This window comes from Dipodomys merriami, unplaced genomic scaffold (assembly GCF_024711535.1).
Source record: "Dipodomys merriami isolate MVZ:Mamm:240054 unplaced genomic scaffold, mDipMer1.0.p SCAF_17, whole genome shotgun sequence".
Taxonomy (NCBI): Eukaryota; Metazoa; Chordata; class Mammalia; order Rodentia; family Heteromyidae; genus Dipodomys; species Dipodomys merriami.
The window spans coordinates 22,614,433-22,628,152 of NW_027203048.1; the positions used below are offsets into that span (position 1 = coordinate 22,614,433).

A 13,720-nucleotide genomic window follows, 5' to 3' on the forward strand; every position below is an offset into this window, starting at 1 on the left:
ATATGAAAATATATTAGCATTTTTTTTCTATTGGAGTTTTTCCCAAATATTTTAATCATAAAGGTAGATAGATGATGCCTATAGAACATTAGTATCATTACTATCAGTTTTAGATGATAATATATTTGATGTTAGAAAAATTTTTTTACATCTTGCCCATAATTAATGTCAGCTTTTTTTTTTTTTTTTTGGTCAGTTGTGGGGCTTGAACTCTGGGCTTGGGTGCTGTCCCTGCGCTCTTCAGCTCAAGGCAAGCGCTTTACTGCTAGAGCCACTTCTGGTTTTTCTAGTGGTTTATTGGAGATAAGAGTCTCATGGACTTTCCTGGCTGTGAACCGTGATCCTCAGATCTCAGCATCCTGAGTAGCTAGGATTACAGGCATGAGCCACCAGTGCCCGTCAATATCAGCTTTTCAAGATTCTTGTTTTCTTGTGGTGCTGGGGATTAATGGAAATATGTTTATCATTTCTCATTTTTCTTTGAATGTAAATAGTATATAACATTTATTTTTCCTTTCTTTGAAGAGATTAATAGTCAGCTATTTATACAAAAGTCTGATGACCTTTGGAGGTTATCAAGATGATTTTATGATAGTCATTAATACAAATTCAAAAGACAAGCCAACAGAGAAATTACTGTTCGCCATGGCAAAACCCAAGGTGAGTGGAATCCTTTAGCCAACTTCTTTACATTATTTTTTGTTCATACTAAGGCAGTGATTGAGCAAAGACTGTTCCAGGTAAGAAAACAGATGTCACTTTAAACAATTTGCTGGCTTGTACTTGTTATACAGAGGGATATTTCATTGAGATGTTACTTAATATTAAACAACTAGAGGTCAAAATCCTGGCTTACTTTAAGTCTTAGTTTTTCTTGTCTAATAAAATGGTATATACCAAGTATGGTGGCTTATGTCTGTAATCCTAACTACTCAAGAGGCTGAGATCTGGAGAGTTATGTTGGAGGCCAGCCAAGCAGAAAAGTTAATGAGACTCCATCTCCAAAAGAACCAGCAAAAGCAGCCTATGTCTCAAGTAGTAGAGGATCAACTGAGCAAGTGAACCACGTAAGCATCAGGCCCTGAGGTCAGACCTCAGTACTGACACTAAAAATGATATAATACTACCTACTTCTTTTTGCTTGAGAATTACATGAAGGAAGTTTATAAAGTAGATAGCCAAGTGCGTATAATGTAACCCCTCTATATGGTATTTTCACAATTAAAAAAAAAAGAAAGATTCAAAACATATAGTCATTTCTTAGCATTTGGAAGACTGAAGTAGGAGAGTACAAGTTCAAGCTCAGTCTGGGTGGCATAGACCCTATCTCAAAAAAAAAAAAACAAAGAAGGGGAGGAAGGAAGGAAGGAAGGAAGGAAGGAAGGACGGACGGACAGGAGGGAAGGAGTGAGGGAAGAGAGAAGAGAAGAGAAGAGAAGAGAAGAGAGAAGAAGAGAAAGTAAAAAGAAATGGCCTATCATGTAGTAAGGGACTGCTGTTGGGTACTTTTTTTAACGTTATCCTTCTTACTTGGGGTTATTTGCTGTGTGGACTTATTAGCATAAAGAGCAGAGTTTTAGGCAGGGCAGGTACAGCCGCCTCTGAATGGGGCTGGGTTGGCTGCACTCTGGCATCACCTAACTAGAAGGCTCAGTCTTCCCAAGCTGAGGGACTGGCTACCTGGCAAGAGAACTGGCCAAGAGAACAGTGAGCTGTCCATCCCTCACATCTCAAAGGGCATCACTTTCCTCCTGAAGTTTTTGGGAACCTTGAAGCAAGAGTTGAAGCTATGTTTCAGCTATCCAATGACAACTTCACGCCTATATAATGTAACAGGAGGGGCTGGGAATGTGGCTCAGCAGTAGGGTATTTGCCTAGCATGCATGAAGCCCTGGGTTCAATTCCCAAGCACCACATACACAGAGAAAGCCAGAAGTGGTATTGTAGCTCAAGTGGTAGAGTGCTAGCCTTGAGCAAAAAGCTCAGGGACAGTGCCTAAGCTCTGAGTTCAAGCCCCAGGACTGGGAAAAAAATTTTAATATAAAAATAATGTAACAGGAAAGGCCAGAAAACATTAAGCAGAAGTGTGAACCCCTCTGGAAGCAATTGTGGAAGACCTAGTTCTGAAGTTATATCTAGTGACTTTAAGGAACTTTGGACAAAACTAAAGAAGTACAAGGCCGATAAAGAAGTACAAGGCTTACAAGTAAAAGTAACCAAACTGAAAAAGGAATGAATGTTAGATGCACAAAGACTAGAAGAATTCTTCACCAAAAATCAACAGCTGAGAGAGCATAAGAGCAAGATTGTGTTATTGTTGTGCAGTAACTGAAAAACATGCAGAAAAATAGAAAAGTTTGAAAATATCCACAGTTATTACAGAACTTATAGATGGAAAGAACACATTTCAGGAAGAAAGTTAAAAGCTTTCTAATCACCTGCAGCAGAAAACTGAGAATGATCAACAGCATTAAGCAACTGAGCTTGACAGTGAAGAAAATATTATTCCAGATTCACCAATAACAGCCTTTCCATTTCCTGTCATTATTTACAAAGGAAGGAGAATCTCCATGTTCGATACATACAGAGAACACATGCTAAATCAGAACACTGGTAAAAATGATTTAAGAAAAGTGTCTTAGGGTTGGGAAGGTGGCTCAGTGGTAGAGCATTTGCCTTGCATGCTTGAGGCCCTGGGTTCAATTCCTCAGCACCACATAAGCAAAAAAGAAAAAAGCCAGAAGTGGTGCTGTGGTTAAGCGGTAGAGCGCTAGCCTTAAGCTGAAGAGCTGAGGGACAGTACCCAGGCCCAGAGTTCAGGCCCACGACTAGACCCAAAAAAAAAAAAGAAAAGTGTCTTAAGGCTTCAACTCATTTACAACATGACTCAAAGGAAAATGAAATTCTAGTAGCTAACACTTCTGATCAAAATCATTCTTCACTGGCTAAAATACATGTAATAAGCAATTATCCCACACAGATCTCATCTCTTAATTTAGCTAGTTGTTGCTAAAAGTTTAATGTTCAAGAAGAATCTGAACCTCAAAGCCTTTTGAGCTCTCTTGAGATTGCTTTTACCCCTGTCTGGAATGTATGAAGAATAATAAGGACTGTTCAAGATTTTCAGATTCTATTTCAAAGACTCCTCCCCAACCATTGAGTCCTCAAGTGTTACCTCCAGTATTTGTAGCTACCACTGATGGGAAAAGTAATTTGGGTTTGAAAACAAATTTGTCCCTTTTTTTAGATACAATGAGGGAAAAAGTCTCCCTGAAAACACCCCCCTTTAGCAACATTTCTATTTCTAGATCAGAGAAATTAAATCAAAATCTTAAGATAGTAACTCCTTCACTCATCATTGTCTTGGGCCTGACTTGAACAAGATCTTTAGCCAGTCATCTTCTGATAAACACATAAAAGTTCAAGTAAATCCATGTAAGCTCATTAAAGAAATTATTACTTATAAATATTTGGTTGTCCTGAAATCACTGGGAGGCAGAACATCCAAAACAAAGAAGACTAAGGAAGAAAATAAACAGGAGATAAACTGTCTCTAAGCCTCTTTTGATAATGAAAATGCTTTTCCTTTTCCAATGGAGAGTCACCAATGGAGGACCACATAGAAGATAAACCTCTAATCTGTCTGATCAATATCCAGCTACTCAGCATCAAGAGAAAAGCCAAAGGGGCTGGGAAGTTGGCTCAGTGGTAGAGCACTTGCCTTGCATGCCTGAGGTCCTGGGTTCAGTTCCTCAGCACCACAAAAGCAAAAAAAGAAAAAAGCCGGAGTGGCACTGTGGCTCAAGTGGTAGAGCACTAGCCTTGAGCTGAAGAGCTGAGGGACAGCTCTCAGGCCCAGAGTTCAGGCCCCACGACCGGACCCAAAAAAAAAAAAAAAAAAGAAAAGAAAAGCCAAAGAAGTGAGATGTCAAAAAAAAATCAAGCAAGTGATTATTTAGGAGACTTAGAAGCCCATTTCAAAGGACTCTTCCTCCAACCATAGGCCCTTGAGTGAGAGCTGCGTATTAACCAGAGATTTCCCAGAAGAGCTCTGTTTGCAAGAGTACATCTTCCAGTCTGTGAGTTAATCCTATCCAAACCATAAAACACTATTAGAAATAAAAGAAGAAAATTCCATCTTCAAAATCCCATTATGTCCATAAGAAAGTTTGGAGCCAAGAGAATCTGTTTTGATGACATGAAGGGCTCTGGTTCTCCCGAGTCAATAAAATGGAAACCGGACCAGTCCGTGCAGATGTGAAATTGCCTTAGTTCTTCATTTAAATCCCTATGGAATTGCTCAAAAGAATGCTTTTCAAGGAACCCAGATGTGTCCGTTGAAAATATCCAGTGTGGTGTAGGCCCTGTGGTGGATCTCTCTCGGTATAAAATGGATGTTACTGTAATAAATATGAAGATGGCAGTCAGTCAAGATTAGCAGGAGAGATTGTAGACATGGATTGTACATTGCTGAGTGAAACCATGCTTTTGAAAATGAGGAAGCAAAGAAAGAGAGAGAAAAGCCCAAGTGGAGAAAGAAAAATGAATGATAGCTTGGAAGGTGTGTTTAATTGGACATCACATGAAGAGTTTGGATTCTGTTTGACAGCTGCTCTCAGGTAGCACATGAAGAGAAGGAATTGGCAATGGCTACCAAGGAACTCAACACACATGGTGATAAACAAGATAGAGTCAACTAGAAAGCTTTGTGGAGCCATATTTTAAAGGCAATGAGAAAGAGAAGGGAGAGAGAGATTAGCTTGCAAATTTTTCCTCATATTGAGATGGTTTGGGAAAAAAGAGAAGAAAATTGCTTGGGCAGACATGTAGGAATGTGAAATGTATTATGTAGATATGCCTGCGGAAGAAAGAAGAGAAGTTGGCTTCCTGCTCAAAACATTGATTTTGCTCTATTCCACCCAAAACACCAGAGAATTTCTGGAAAATGATTTTTTTTTCCACTTAGACTTGCAATAGAAAGAGATTACATTAAGGAAGATGCTAATTTCTGTCCCTTTAAAAAAAAAAAAAAAGACAACAGCCTTATTAGAATGCAGTGCTTGCTCCAAAAGGCAAGGAGCAGAAGACATAGATGCTAAAGTATTTTAGTTATTGATTTTGTTATCTTCTATAAATTGATTTATAAATCAGTTTTCTATTAAAAATATGTTTAAGTGACATTTTCCTAACACACAAAAGAGGAGTTTTATAATTAAAACATACTTGTTCGTTTGCTGTTTTCAACAAATCATGTAGTGTTTTTTTTTAACATTTCTAAGTAGTATAAGAGCTATTTTCTAACATGTAATTCTGATTTTAATGAAGGATAAAAAATGATTTTCCTAAAACTTTATCTTAAAATTGTTCCCTGAAAAGACAATGTCTTTAGCATCTGGAACTTTAAAAAAAATGGCAGATGTATTCCCTAATTAAGTCTATACTTAAGTAAAATCAGCCAGGAGTTTAAAAGATTATGGCATACTCAGTTTTGTTTTGTTTTGTTAGTTTTAATAAAGAGTTGATATGATACACTGACTTTCCTAACTCCAATATTTACAAATGTGAATTTAAGACACCTGACAAGAGTTGTATACTGACCAGCACTTTTCCTCATAGTGTTACTAATTTGGATGGTCTTGTTTGTTTGTCTTGCTGCTGGTACTAGGGCTTAAACTCCAGGTGTGGGTGCTGTCCCTAAGCTCTTTTGTCAAGGCTGGTGCTCTAGTACTTGAACCACAGTTCCAGGATCAACTTTTTGGAAATTAATTGGAGATGAGAGACTCAGGGACTTTACTGCCAGATCAGGCTTCAAACTGCCATCCTCAGATCTCAGCCTCTTGAGTAGATAGGATTAAATGTGTGACCCACCAGCCCTGGCTAAATTTTGAGATTTACTTTTTCTGCCAGTTGAGGTAATAGAAAAATGTACGGATACCTTGATAGTACTGAAGAGTAAGGACTTCATTGTTGGATTTGAAGAGAAAGGGAATCTTGGTGACTGGGTAGTTGCAAATGAGATGACTCAAGGCCAAGCCTTCACTCTTAAAATTGGTAAGCTTCTCTGGTTTTCTTGTTTTAGATTCTTGAAATCACTCTTTTGATCGCCAGTTACATCAACAATGCTTATCAGCAAAAGGCAGCGATTCACCACCTCTCTGCTCCAGCACTGCTCTCCACCAGGGCGCCGGGACCCCAAGCCGGGACAGTAGGAGGCCAGCCCCTGCTGTCAGGCAGCAGACCCACCAAAGGCCCCACCTTACTCTGACGGCTCCAGAATCTGACTGTTCACTGCTTGTCCTCTGAGCAGAGGTTGCAACCAAGTTTGTTTACATCCTGCCATTGTGGCACCCACATACCAGCATTCCAGACTTTAGCAATATGAGGTTACACTCTCTTAGCTGACTCTTAAATATTTGAATAACAATAAAACATAAATAAGATATTGGCCAACAAGCTTATTTTCTTAGATTAAATAGGTTAGAATTCTTCTTCCCCCCTCGTCTTTTCTTCCTGGCCAAGAGAGACATCATGCTTATTTTTTATTTTTTCTTTTTTACATTTTAACATTCTGGCAGTGTTTAAAAGGAAAGTTCCAAACTCTCATTTGGTAAACCAGTTGATTATTTGGAAAAGCTCACTGCCAAATATGAAGGTTCTATGATTGAATGTGCTTTTAATTAATGAGATAGTGTTTGGAAAGATTTGAGGTACTGTTAGAATAAATTTTTAGAGCAAGTGCAATAAAGTTTCGGGCTCTATGAATCATTACATGAGAAAACAGGAGTTAGGTAACCAGACACTGTGGGTATTAGAAAGTATACCTTGTCACCTTTGCTGACCACTGGAGTATAAAGTTTCAAGAGATACAGTGATTCCTGGCATTCCTTGGCTGTTGTCAGCATAGCACAAGTTCACTGGAATATTGCCCCACATTTCATTGCATTTGGTGCTAAGTCAACTTGACCTTGCTTTGTTAAATAATAGTATCTTTCAAAGAAAAGTCAGTTCATAAAGCTTTGCCTTTCATCTAGTCCTTCCTGATTATAGTGTGAAGATAAATCTCTCATTTTTGGGGTGGTCTGTTTGTTTGTTTGTTTGAGACAGGGTTTTACTTTGTATCCTAGACTAGCATTGAACTCACTATGTCCCCCAGGCTGGCTTCAAACATCCTCCTGTCTTTGCCTCCTGAGTACAAGCATTACAGGTATGTCATTTAAAAAAAAAATCTGGTTAGCAAATGCAAGGCCTCATATATACTAGGTTGGTACTCTACCACTGATCTCCAACTCCAGCAAAAATATTTTTTTAAAGAAAAGTTTATGTCAGGTACTTGTGGTTCTCATACTTGTCACCATAGCAACTTAGGAGGCTGAGGTTCAGCGGATTAAAGTCAGTCCACCAGAAAAATCCCATGACCCTTTCTCCAAAATAATTGGCAAAAAGCAAGGCTCAGAAGGGGGAGCTTCAGCAAGCAAACTTTAGAAGGGTGGGGCCTAAGATTAAATCTAAGGTAGTGCAAAGAAAAAGGAAGAAAGGAAGAGAAAAGGAAAAGAAGAAAATATTCTTCCCACAAAGGAAGTAAAATTTTAATTGAAATTAAATTGAAATATATTACTTTACTAGGTTACATAAGTGGTCAGTATATTCCAGTGTGTGTCAAAATGGTGTAATTAGTATTCATGATAAAAATGAAACTGTGATGTCATGAAAATTATAGAAATGTTTAATGTAATCATGAATATCCTTAATTTATGTGTAGAATATTTGTATTTATTTTTGGATATGTATGTGTCACTTTGTGTGTCTTATTTTTTAACCCGTTTGAGAAAAATACTAGCTGCTGAGTTAATTTCTTGTCAGAACCTTCATATTTTCTTTGCTGTTTTCTCACTGTGGCAATGTATTGTTCACTAAGCCTTTTAAAAGTCAGCCTTGAAGGAACAGAGCCAAGAAATACATTGCCCAAGTAATAGTGTGTTTTATTGGCAATGATAAGATTTCTTAAAACACATAGAAATGAATTTCCCTTAACTATTTCCCCTATAGTTTTTGAGCCATAATCACTCACTGAGTAAACAAATATGTTTTTGAGAATAAACTGATAACCAATGTGGAAGAACTCTCAGAGGAGTCTTTTGTCTGTGATTAAGTAGCATTCCAGAGCTCCCAGAAATCCATTTCATAGTCATTAGCTGGTGAGCCAGAGGTTTTGCAAGGCTGTTAACTATGTGCAAAAATTTTATTCTCAGGCAATAGTTTATTCACCATCTAGTGAGCCCTCCTACCCTCTCAAACTTAAAAACTAACCCTCTAACTTAAAAACTAAGTTGTGAAGGCATGGCTCAAACCGTAGTTGGCATTTAGTTTTGATAGAACTAAAATAAAATATTTTGATGGAAAGAAATCAATTTTCTGTAACTGATGATGTGAAAATTTTTTCTTTTCTATAGCCATTTAAAAATTCAAAGTATGTTATTATGATTGGTTACAAGAGAATGTTTGATGTTTAATTGTAATATTTGTCTCCTATCATTTTCTTTCCTTTCAATCATAATAAATGATTTACAAAACCCAACTTTGAGCATTATCTTTTGAATAATCTTCAAGAAATACCTAATGTTTTCATTGTCAAAAGCTGAGGTGTACTTTGATGAAAATGGTAGTTATAACTCTTCCTCTTTGATTCATGCTTTGTCTTTGGCATTTCTTTGTTTTATCCATATAAAAAGAACTTGTTTGGGCGGATTGAAACTTTAATACATATGTATGCACATGATATGTATATACTATATAAACAAAATCATGTTTTCCAATGATTTCTATTAATAAACTCCTTAAGAGAACTTATTTCTCTCAGATCAGTTTAATGGATTATGTTCAGAATTTTTATTTTAAATATTCTGAAGTGTATATGTAAAGTAAAATATTGTCATCCCTTGGAAATAAATTTAACTCTGTTTCCAAGAGTAGTTTATCACAATATTTTAGGAAACTGTTCCAAAAATATATTTATAAATGAGATGTTTGGGAATTTTTTTGTCATAGGAAAAAAATACTTAAGATTCTTAAAACAGTGCATAAACCATAATTGAACTGAAGTGTAATCCTAGTAAAAGGATGTACCTGTTCCTGGGATGCTAAGAACACATTTCCCTCATACACCGTCCTCTCAGATTCCTTGGAATCCACCTTCCTTAAGGCTGGTGGACCCTGTATTGATTCTGTGGGGAAGAGGCTCCAGCAGTGTGGGGGTGGGGGAATTGAGGAGCAGGAAGAAGGGTTGAGGAAGTTTCCACATCTCCCCCACTCTCTTTTCCCTCAAAGAGGGAAGAGATTTGACTAACAGAAATTTCATCCTTCAAATTTCAAATTAAGGTAAGTTTACACATAGATATTTAGGGTAAAGTAATATATGCCCATTTCACAGTGGTACCAAGAAACAGATTCTTGAGGATTTAACTGGAAAGGTTGGTCCATCAATAGTAAGCACGATCAGGAGGCTTGAGTGAAGTGGTGAGATCTACACTAGCTCTAAACTGTGATTTTATTGTTGAATTTAATCTTGCCTAAATTAATCATAGTGATTCTAGAGCTACCTTTACAATCGTCACCAATCCCAAAGTCATCATTATATGACTTTCTAATTACTTTATAATTCAATAATAGTAAGCAAGGAATATCAGTCAGCAAAAGAAACACCTATTAGCAAGTAACTACAAAGTAAGACACAAATATTCATCACAGTATTTGAATATGGAGTATCTTTCCTTCTAGTGCTTTGCTAACATAACCTAATAAATGGTGGTAGAGAGGAAGGGAGGATGGGGAAGAGAGAAAGCTTTCTAAAGAACTGCCAGGTTTATGTTGTGGTTTTCTGACATTCAGACAACCCTTTGTCAGTAGTCACAGTGTTTAGGGAAAGGTAACTCTCTCACTATGTGGCTCTTATTAAATTCCCTAAGAACTGAATGCTGTGTAATAGAGTCAGTGGCTTTGAATTACTGGCTTGAATTTTCGGAAAGCACTATCAAATTCTGGTAAGAGTTGCCTCTATCAGAAAGTGTATGGAAAGTATATAACCTCATAAGAGCTTGCAAATTCTGATTCTCCCCTCATCCTTATGACACTTATGCCAAGCCTCCACTGGTCTATTAAAATATCTTTTGTAGTTGTTGTTGGTGGTCATGGGGCTATCACTCAGCTCTTCAGCTTAAGACTAGTGCCACTTCCAGCTTTCTGATGGTTTATTGGAGATAAGAGTCTCACGGACTTTCCTGCCCGGGCTGGCTTTGAACCGTGATCTTCAGATCTCAGCCTCCTGAGTAGCTAGGATTACAGGTGTGAGCCACCAGCACCCAGCTTAAATATTTTTTTAAGGTTGCCAGTGATCTAACTGCAGAGTATGGTCCAGGTGTCCTGGATGTTACCTAAACTAACCATGCCCTCCATGCCTGGTTCTCAGTCTCTGTGCCCCCAAGAGTTGGTTAGTGGGAACATTAGCTCATCATACAAGAGAAGCATTTTTCTCCCTTTTTCTTAAGGCCTTACTCTATAGTCTAGTAACTATATTAAACAGCCTCTTTTTACTATAATTTCCAAACAGTTGATCTGAACTAACTTACATGAAAGTGAGAAAGACCTTTTTCCCACAAAGATACTAGAATATTTCATATAATCAAAGGGAGAGCTGAACAATGAAATCATAGTAAGGATGCACCTTTGGGACAGCCAGAACCATGAGATGTGTGCCAAGACACTTCACACGGATGCACATCTGTTTTGTGTTCTCCACAAAGTGACATTCTTCACTTAACAGAGTCTAAGCTAATCTCTTAAAAAGCAGGAGAAGCTTGCTTTTCCCAATTCTAATTTGAAAAAATTCCAAGGAAAGACTGATGAACGCAAATCATGATAGGTGTTCACTCAGGGCCACCTCAAACTTAACATCATGCAAATGCCTTTTGATAAAAAGAATATCTCCAAATGTAACATGAAACCATGCAAGTTATATTCAGGATACATTTGTAATGGATATGGGTTAAATATACATGTTAAAGTAAGGGTGTTAATGAACTTTACAATCCCAATTCTTCTTTTTCTTCAATTTTTTAGTTTTGTTATAAAGGTGACGTACAGAGGGGTTACAGTTACATAAGTCAGGTAAAGAGTATATTTCTTTTAGGACAATGTCTACCCCTTCCCTTTCTCTCTCCCAGTTTTTCCCTCCCATCTCCACCCACTATAATCCCAATACTTAAAACACTTTGTTAAAGCACGTCAAAATGTTTAATGGTTATTTTGGGGGCTGACATTTCATCCAGTTTCTTTTTTTATACACTTTTTTCCTACAAGAAGCTTATATAACCTTGAAAACAAAGAGAAAAAAATATAAAACTTTTGTCACTTTCCTGGCTATTGTTTAATATCCTCCGTATGGTTTTCTAGGCTCCAAGAAAATAACGTTCATGCAGCTGCAAAAAATTATCTCACTCAAACTCAGGTCTAGTCACGGCACAATTCTATTTTTAAATTTTATTTGGCTTCATCCAGACACAATGGCTCATGCCTGGAATCTTAGGTACTCAGGAGGCTGAGATTGGGAAGAGCATTGTTGAAGGCCAACCTAGGTAAAAAAGAGTTTCCAATTCCATCTTGATAAAAATTCAGCATGGTGGTGGCCTGTCATCCCAGCTATGACAGAAATCATAAAGTAGAAGGATCTTGGTCCAAGTGCCTACTCTGGTAAAAAGAGAACTCAGTCTTTACTTTTCCTGTAACTAAGGCTCCCTCCAAGTACATATCTGGTATCCAAACAGTTACATTCTTTAAAAAAAAAAAAACAACAGTACTGTGTCTACTACATAGCATGTACTTGGTAAAAACAACCACCACGACAAAACCCAGATGCCATTCTTGTTAAAAGACCAACAGGAATTCCTTGCAAGCATACAAAGGATTCTAAAGGTCCAGAACCAAAATCATAATTCATTACAATCTGTTCCATGTTTTGTTAGTTTATGCACTTGCAGCCTGGTTAGTATCGAAATATAGATGTTAATTCAGTGAGAGATATTTCAGCCTCTTTTAAAATCATCTTTATTCCCCCTGAACTGCATTCTCATTACATTCTTTTCCATGTGCAACTGTAGCCTTCTCTGCCTCCCAACTATACCAAAGGGCTCACAGAATTTCTTTTTGTTGCAAAGACTTTGTCTTCCATCAATCAAATTGCCTCATTCCTGGGAATGGATTCCTTAATGGTTCTTTATTCCAAGTCACCATGCAGACTGAGGACGCTCTCAATGGTAGAACATTTGCCTCGCTTTGCAGGAGGCCTTGAGTTTGATCCCCAGCACTGCAAAGAAAAAAATACTGACCTGCAGTTTATCACATAACAATAAAGTACCTGCAATGTGTGCCTATAATGTGTCACACATTTAAGTTGTGCTTTGCATTTATTTATCTCATTTAAAATTCCTAAGCATTTCCTTTAACAGAGCCAGAAAGTAAGGTTCAGATAAATAATTTACACAATGTGGCAATATTGCAACTTGTATGGCTGAGTCAGGAATCTAGGTGTTCTTCCTTCCTTTCTGCCTCCTTCTTTCCTTCACTTCTCCCTCTTTCCCTCCCTCCCTCTCCCTTCTCTCCATCTTTCCCTCTCTTTCTTTTTAGGATCTTACTGTGTAGCCCAGCCTGGAATTCAATATTAGTTCATACTGGCCTTGAACTTTCCATCCTCCTGCCTCAGATACCACATCCTACTGAGTCTAAGATCCATTTTCAGATCCTTTCTTAAACATTACGGTATTAAAAAAAAAAAAACTAAATCAAACGTTAGAGGGTTGGAGAGAATCTTCAAATATTCAGGGCATCTCACATAAGAGAGTCTGGGTCTACCCAGCATTCAAACACAGATCAAATACAGTAACTGCCAAGAATCTTTCACCAACACTTACAGACATAATTCGGTATTTCTGTTCTCAGGTTAGTTTTGTACCTCTTCTGCAATAGCTTATATCACTCATCTCAGGTAATGATTATAATTAACTGTCCATCTTTCTCACAGGTTAGGATCTTGTCTTCTCTACATTTTACCCTGTGTAACAAAAGCCTTTCATATATTAATAACCTAATGTTTGTTATTGATTTAAGAATTCCTAGAAATCAAACAAAAATTTGCACTAATGAAGTATATAGATGTACATGCCTCACTAACTTATTAATAAATGTCACTGCTGCATATAACATAATACAAGTAAACATTCAGAAAGTTGAAAAACATTAAAATCACATGCCTTATTTTCAGTTTTAAGGCTTAGTCTATGTTTTTAGTTAATTCCTAGGACTTCCATTCCTTAATTCTGGCTATGTGACAGAAAAGTAAAATATGAGAAAAAGCAGAGACTCCTGCACGTAGTTGGTACTCAACAAGAACATTCTTTCAGAATAAATGCGTTTATATTTCAGAGTAAAATCCATTTTGTTGGGCTGAAGGTAGAGACTTGGGGAAGGGAGGGTGCGGGGAGTGGGATGAAGGGCTTCTCCCAAAAGGAGATTTTTTTTTTTTTGCCGGTCCTGGGACTTGAACTCAGGGCCTGGGCACTGTCCCTGAACTTCTTTTGCTCAAGGCTGGCACTCTACCACTTGAGCCACAGTGCCACTTCAGGCCTTTTCTGTTTACGTGGTACAGAGTAATCGAACTCAGGGCTTTAAGCAT

General features: G+C 37.6%; 1 protein-coding gene and 3 pseudogenes across 4 annotated transcripts in view; all 4 read left to right on the forward strand.

The window, feature by feature from the left end:
• Plekhh2 (pleckstrin homology, MyTH4 and FERM domain containing H2) overlaps positions 1–8,732 on the forward strand; it is a 109,853-nt gene extending 101,121 nt beyond the window's left edge. For 2 of the 4 annotated variants that reach the window (XM_070025492.1, XM_070025491.1), the window contains 2 exons: positions 526–660; positions 6,080–8,732. In XM_070025492.1, the coding sequence (XP_069881593.1) occupies positions 526–660; positions 6,080–6,265 (321 nt within the window). In that variant the 3' untranslated portion in view covers positions 6,266–8,732. The remainder of the gene's footprint in view (positions 1–525; positions 661–6,079) is intronic. The other 2 variants (XM_070025489.1, XM_070025490.1) reach the window with 1 other exon arrangement.
• LOC138829316 (DNA endonuclease RBBP8-like) lies at positions 1,153–2,787 on the forward strand (annotated as a pseudogene).
• On the forward strand, positions 2,786–4,285 carry LOC138829317 (DNA endonuclease RBBP8 pseudogene; annotated as a pseudogene).
• Positions 4,101–4,759, forward strand: LOC138829028 (DNA endonuclease RBBP8 pseudogene; annotated as a pseudogene).
• Positions 8,733–13,720: the final 4,988 nt, after the last annotated feature.